The 7,234-nt window shown below is 50.1% G+C and overlaps 1 protein-coding gene across 4 annotated transcripts; it reads right to left on the reverse strand.

Annotated features, from left to right (window-relative positions):
* Window positions 1-2,298: 2,298 nt before the first annotated feature.
* SMIM12 (small integral membrane protein 12) lies at window positions 2,299-7,234 on the reverse strand. Of its 4 annotated transcripts, none has more exons than XM_048221983.2 (2): window positions 7,118-7,234; window positions 2,299-4,005 (listed from the first exon to the last, which is right to left on the reverse strand). In XM_048221983.2, the coding sequence occupies exon 2, from the start codon at window positions 3,998-4,000 to the stop codon at window positions 3,722-3,724; it is 279 nt and encodes a 92-aa protein (XP_048077940.1). In that variant the 5' UTR covers window positions 4,001-4,005; window positions 7,118-7,234; the 3' UTR covers window positions 2,299-3,721. The 4 variants fall into 4 exon arrangements, with proteins under 4 accessions (XP_048077940.1, XP_044246497.1, XP_044246498.1 ...); XM_044390562.3 differs by lacking the exon at window positions 7,118-7,234 and adding an exon at window positions 6,898-7,002; XM_044390563.3 differs by lacking the exon at window positions 7,118-7,234 and adding an exon at window positions 6,890-6,997.

Consider the following 7,234-nt stretch of genomic DNA (forward strand, 5'->3'; position numbering starts at 1 on the left):
GGCCAATCCCAGAGCGTTTCACTCGGCCACCAGCCCCACCAGCCTGGAACCCTGGGAGGCTGACAAGAGTCAAAGGGCTCCCTGGCAGGCTTATCCTGGCGGCTGCCCAGCTGACTTGTGCTAACACAGCAGCAGGCACAGGAAAGACTCTAGAGAGAGTGGAAAAGCACCAGACACTGGGCGGCTGAGGGGTAGAGAAGTGATTCCTACCCAGCTCAGACAGGATAACCCCACTCTAAAGCCACCGCCATCACTGGGCTGGGAAAACACCCAAGGCGGGGAGGGCACCAAGCAAAGAGCACCAAGCGCCTCTACTTACTCATGTTGCAGTGAATCGTGACTGTTGGGCCAGCCCAAAAAAGGGACACATGCCTCTACGGTGAATCAGCAAGCATGGAAGGAAACCAATGCCCTGGGGCGTCCCAGCAAGCTCAGCCTGCCTTTGCCCGCATCCACAGAAACCCCGCTACCCAGCGTCTCCCGAGCAAAGGCAAGAAAACACACACCGTGTCTACAAGGCGCCCTCCTGCCCCCGAGGCAGCAGGTCCCAGCCGGCCGTGGGAAAGAAAGACCCAGCTGTGGATATTAATAGACTTGCCAGAGGCAGAGATTCAGGGAGGGCAAGCCCTAGGAAATGAAATTATGTAAAAGGGGGCATAAAGTGAGATGGCTGGAAGGGAGCAACTTGGGTTTCCAAAGATGGGGTTCCCGCGGCCAGGCCCTGGGAGGAGGCACAGCAGCAGTGACAGGCTTACTCTGAAATATCTGCAAATCCGAAAATGTTGCAGGCTGTGGGGAAACTCTGTTGCTGTCGTTTCCGTAGGTTTTCTGTCCCCCAATGTTCTGCTTAGACAGAGATTACACGACACACGTGCACGACGCCCAAAAGTGTTTCAAGAGAAACCACTCCTGGGCCCTAATATTTGCCACAAGTTGTTAGATTGCTGGGGGGAAAAATGTATACCTCTCAGAGTTCACTGGAAGGACAGGGCAGTTTGGGAGATCACAAATTGGCAGCCATTGAGTCAAATTAACCCCACGGGTATGTGAGCATGCTTAGAATTAAAAAAAAAAAAAAATGCCAGGGGCGCCTGGGTGGCACAGCGGTTAAGCGTCTGCCTTCAGCTCAGGGCATGATCCCGGCCTTATGGGATCGAGCCCCACATCAGGCTCCTCTGCTGGGAGCCTGCTTCTTCCTCTCCCACTCCCCGTGCTTGTGTTCCCTCTCTCGCTGGCTGTCTCTATCTCTGTCAAATAAATAAATAAAATCTTTAAAAAAAAAAAAAAAAGCCAACATTTAAAAATCAAATTTCCAAAAAAAAAAAAATGCACAGAAATCTAAATTTCTAGCATCTTTTAGAAAAAAACCAAAAAATTTGCCATCACTGGGCAAGCAGCACAAACTGGAAAAGGCCACATGGCCACCGCCCTCTTTAGGCAGGCCTGGCCTTCTAGTTCCTGGCCTGGCCTGCTCAATGAAGTCACCGGACTGACCCCTGTGGGCATATGTCTTTGCTACTCCTCATTAAGCCCAGGGAAGCGATGCCAGGGTTGGTCATGCTCAGGACGGCCACAGGGCGGCAGCACTGGGCTGTCACTGAGGCCCGCCCACCTGCCCGTGACTAACCAAGCTGAGCTTGGCACATCGTTTCAGAAACCAGAAATCTCATCCTTACCTCCGCAGCGGATGCTCGTCCCCTCCACTCCCCATCAGATTTATTCCCTAAAAACAACGGTGGCTCATTTCAGCACACCCACTAGCCTCAGGGACAGAGGAGCCACTAGCCACTCTTCTCTGGCCACCACCTTCCACATCTTCCCAGCTCCTCCCACCCCACAGCTAGCATCTCCACCTGTTCAGGCATCCCACCTTCACCCACCTGTTAACACCAGCAGGCCTCAGATCCTGAGATAAAAGAAGCAGGACAGACACCCGCCCCCGCTTTTAAAGACAGTGCCTTCTTCATCATGCGCTCCTTACTTCCTTTTGCTCACTTAGCTTAAATGTCAGTGGGTTTCACGAGCCAATAGGTTCTCACACCTCTTCCTGCCCTCCGCTCCCACTGCCCTTCCAACAGCACCAGTAACATCTTAAGCGGCAGCATTTAGAATAAATTCGTGCAGCCATTTAGGAAAGACATATAGACCCTTGAAACTGCTCATCCCATCTCATCCAAAACGCCATTTACTGGTCCTGCCATTTATTCCCAAATGCAAGAGAGGCCTTATAAAAGACAATCATTGCAACATTTACACTAGTGAACAATCAGAAACAACCCACGTGTCCAGCAACTGGAAAATTATTAAAAACACACTAAGCTTTATTGCCACCTGATGCAGCTATTAAGAACAACTAGGATTATGAAGACGTGATAAGACAGAAAAATGATTATGACATGAAACACTACGTAAAAAAGGAATATAAAATTAAAGGGACAGTAATGATAAGAATCTTAAAAAATGGGGCGCCTGGGTGGCTCAGTCATTAAGTGTCTGCCTTCGGCTCAGGTCATGATCCCAGGGTCCTGGGATCGAGCCCTGAATCAAGTTCCCTGCTCAGTGGGGAGTTTGCTTCTCCCTCTTCCTCTACCCCTTCCCCTGCTTGTGCTCTCTACGCTCTCTCTCTCTCAAATAAATAAAAATCTTAAAAAGAAAAAGAAACTTAAAAACTATGCCAAGAATTTCTGAAGGTAACAAAATGCTACCTTTTTGGTTGCCCTGGAGCCCTGTGAGTGGGGGGCGACCATTTTTCAATCTCTACCAAATGTTCTTTAATGTATATATATTACTTTTATAGGGGAAAATGTATGTCTGTGTATAACTGAAAAATTTGATAGCAATTATTAAGCTTCCCGGTCTACACTGAATTCCCATTTTGAAAGGTCCTATAAGCCTCTTCTCATCATGATAAAAAGGCTCCTGGGAACCCGCAGCTCCAGGACTCAGTGCCTGGGCCCCAAAGCCCTTGGTTAAAGGTCAATGTTATCTGACCCTGAAATGTCTGCACTTGCACAACTCCTAAGGAGACCCCAACACCATCTGGAAGATATGATTAGATCAATATGGTTCTCAGATGCCATTTTAATCAAGTTTTGTACCATACAGTGATGGGGGGGGGTGGAAAATGTGATTGTTTTCAAGCAAATTCACCTGTCCCAAGGTAAATAGCCTGGGCTTCCAAGAACAGTAAAAGGCTTTCCTCCCCAGGGAGTCTCATTCCTGAGCTGACAGGACAGGATTTCAGGAAGAACGAGTACAAGAAGAGGGCAAACTAGTGAAGGGAGCCAGGTAGCTTTTTGAATTCTTCCCAGTGTATACTGGAACTAGGCATGCAGGCATCCCTCCTAAGGCAGCACCCCAACCCCAGCCACTCCCACCTGAGGCCAAAGTGCCTCCCCAAAGAAACAGACTGCCATCATTCAGTTCATGACACTCCTCCCCACGGTGCGCCCAGAAGCACAGAAGCCTGAGCAGTTTCGGCCACCATACAACACATGCAGCCTTCAGGCCAGAACCCTCAAGGGCCTTCCTCTACCCTGGCCCCTCGGCTGCTCGAGTGTCCGCCTGGCAACAGAAGAGTGGCCAGTGTGTGTGGGGCTGGGTGGCACGGGAGAGGCCGGAATGAGCCACACAGCAAATCCGATGTGGGTTCTGGAGCAGGGGAGACATGGTGGCAGGGCCAGTCAGGGCCCACACAAGGACCCATAGGGCTCTGTGTCCTTCAGTTCTTCTCCGGGCGGTTTCTGTTCAGGACAGCTTTAGGGGCAAATTCCAGCTTGTCCTTAAGGCTCACCACCTGCGTGTGGTCCTTGCCTAGCAGTTCATCCAGCTTACGGTCCTCCCGGCGCTCAGAGATGCTCTTCTCCTCCTCCACAGGCTGGGGATCCTTTCCCCGGATGAACCATTCCAGGTGGTAACCCACAGCCCCGACCACGAAGGCCACCGGAAATGTGACATAGGGAGCATAGGTACGCACCACGGTCCAAAGCACAGGCCACATGACATCTGCAGAAGAGCACAAGGCAGCATGAGGGAGACACCAGCATCCCCCTTCCCACCGAGTACGGACGACCCACCAGGGCTCTCCGTTTACCAGGCAGCCTGGCACAATTTACTGGGCATCCACCCCACGCAGAGAAGAGGGTACCTTGCTTAGGCAACAGCTAGGGACCCAGAACAATCCAGAAAAATTTGAAAGATGTGATTGTTAGGGAAGAGGGGAAGAACCTCTATTTTATGTACTATACTCTTTGACCATTATGCAACCATGTTTGGCAGTGTTCCCCACAAGGGAACCTCTGAGCTTACCTAACAAAGATTCAAGCCTTTGATTGGCCCCAGGCCCTCCCTCCACAGTTACCAACATTTCAGGAATGGAAAAGAGCCTTTCTCTGCTCTATGCAATTTCTCCATGAACAGAGCCAGCCACACTTTTCCCACCAGGTATAGTCCCACTATGACTCTCCTGGCTCCAAGATAATGAGAAGTAATTCCTCCACCTTACAAAAAGAATAAGGAGCATATTTAAGTGGCCCAAACCCTAATCCATTACTCAACCATTCTGATTTTTAGATAATGACTTTTTTCCTATTCTGAACTTGATCTTTCTAACAATGAGACATACCTATACTGCTGGCCAAACCTCTTCCAAAACACATTCTCTTTAACCAAACCCATACCCTCATACTTGCATAATAAACTCCTAAAAATATCACCAACACGTTATACGTACTCCAAACATGATCAGTTCTTGAATTTTTCTGTTTAAAAAAAAAACAACCACTATATAAGCCCATGGCAGGGGAAAAAATGGAATGGCCCTGGAGCGTCCTAAAATGAAGTAAGACAACACCAAAAATATAGAAACACACAAATTGGTTCACTCTAATGGCCATTTAGTCTCACGACTATTACCATTAACAATTTTCAAAGATTATTCACAGGGCACCTGGGTGGCTCAGTCAGCTAAGCGTTGACTCTTGATTTCAGTTCAGGTCATGATCTCAAGGTTGTGGGATCAAGCCCCGTGTCGGGCTCCGCTCTCAGCACACAGTCTGCTTGTCCCTTTCCTTCTACTCCTCCCCCCACTTGTTCTCTCTTGCTCTCTCTCTAATAAATAAATAAAGTCTCTAAAAAAAATTACTCACATTATCATCATAATGATAGCCGCCAATTATTGAGCACTTACGTGCCAGTCCTTGGGCCAAGCACTCTATATATAGTACCTTCTTTTATCCTCATGTCCACTCCATGAGGTAGATGGTATCATCAGAGGGTTAAGTAACTTGCCCCAAAGTCTCAAACAAAAGATCGCTCATTCCATTTGCACCTCTGTAGGTGTTTCTCCAACTTGGCTATCTCTACTCTGAAGTAGACAACTGAAATCTCACCAGGGATAAAGTGATATTCTCTCTCTCTCTCTCTCTCTCTCTCTCTCTCTCTCTCTCTTTGGTTCCAGTTCTCTTTGGAGGAATCCCAGCATTCTGTGGACCCAAGACTATAATGGACCATTATCAGGGAAAAACTGCAGCAGCGCCACAGTTTCCCTCTGGGTCCTTTGTCTTGGCACCGCCCTATGCTGGACAAGTCACTGGCTGGTCATCACCCGATCTTCACAACACCTCTATGAGGTAGGAATTATTTAGCCCAGATTTGTGTCTAAGGCCACAAAGGCACAGGGACACTGGCACATTATGTGAACTTGTCCAAGATCACCAGAAGTGATAGAACCACTGCTCTCGAATCCAAGCCTCTCCAAACTTCAACATTTGTGCCCTTTCTAGTGGCAAGAACACACTGCAGATACGTGTGCTGTTTCCGTCCAAATCCTGGACTTGGGGAGCACCGCCTGCGATTTTTTTCCATCAACTTGGCATGTCAAATATCTGGAAGAGCTTCCCTTTTGGCAAACTCTTAGGATTACTCAGAGGTTTGTGAAATTATAGGGCTTAGACATTGTTAAAAGAAACACCCCTGAAGAACCTCCAACCTAATACTTCATTTTCTTTCCAACTTTTATGCAAGCTCTCTATAAGTTAACACTCACCCTAAACAGCAATTGTCCTGATCCCCAAGCTGTTGTAAAACATATCAAACATGAGTCCCCAGTTCATTTCATCTCCCACATGCAGCAAAGGGCTGTTGTCCTGCCTACATTCTAATCATTCCCAAATAAGTCAATTAATTCACTTATTCAACAGTTAGAACCACTTTCTCCGTGACAGACATTGTGCTGCCGGCCTACCCCACTAGTCTGCATTGCTCAAAACACTTAAGCTCCAAGAGGGCAAAGACCGTGTCTGTGCGGCCCCCACTGTGTCCTATCCATCCCCCACCCTTCCCGCCCTGCCTGCCATAAAGCGCTCCCAAAAAGTTTGTTAAATGAATGAATGACAGTTCAACAACGCACCAGCGTAAAACCACAGCAGTCGCCCACCCCCTCGCCCTCATAAAGCGGCAGGAATACAGCAGGCTAATTTGCTGATTTCAAGAAACTAAATACTCTCTAACAAGTCATCCCCAGAGTACCAAAATGAAGGCGGCAATAGCGTCCCGCAAATACTGGAACGTCTTCTTTCCAGCCCGGCGCAGAGGAAGCCTGAGTGTCCGGTAAAGGTCAAGTGGGTTGCCAGGAAACCTGCCCTTGTGCGGGCGCCCCAGAAGCCCAACGACACCCGAACCTCAGTCCGAGATTTGAGGATTGTTAACAAGGGCAGAGAAGACCTGACAGGGTGGAAGGACTGGCCCTGACCGTCACTCGAGCCAGGCCCAGGAATAGGAACGCAACTGAAGTCCGAGTTCCAGGTATCTGGCCTTCTCCCTCCTCTGGACTCCCGGTCCCCTGCCCGTATCCCACCTCGCTCGCGGCCTCGGCAGCGTCCGTTCTCACCCACGTGCCTGAGGTCGAGAAGCCCTGACCGCAGAGGGTCCGCTGGGCGGCCAGACTCGGCCTCCGAGCCCTGGGAAGAGAGCTGTCAGGCCCGGACAGGGCCGGAGCGGACACTCGCAGTCACCCCTCCCTAACTCAGAGGTCACTGCCAGGAGCCGTCACCCTGACAACGGGCAGCCCCCGCGCCGCTCCGGGGAAGGGAACTGCCCGCTGGCACCGCGTGCTCACCTGCGCCGCAGCCCGCACTCCACGGTGCTGCCCCCGCCCTCTCGCTCGGTCGCTAGCCTGGAGCACCGAAGTCGCCTCTCCCAGCGGCCCTCGGGGCCTGGCCCCGGGACCCCGCCC

Source organism: Ursus arctos, unplaced genomic scaffold (assembly GCF_023065955.2).
Source record: "Ursus arctos isolate Adak ecotype North America unplaced genomic scaffold, UrsArc2.0 scaffold_32, whole genome shotgun sequence".
In the NCBI taxonomy this organism is placed as follows: Eukaryota; Metazoa; Chordata; class Mammalia; order Carnivora; family Ursidae; genus Ursus; species Ursus arctos.

Excerpts from the sequence above, each read along its gene's own strand:
- SMIM12 (XM_048221983.2), bottom strand. The coding sequence starts at position 4,000 with ATGTGGCCTGTGCTTTGGACCGTGGTGCGTACCTATGCTCCCTATGTC.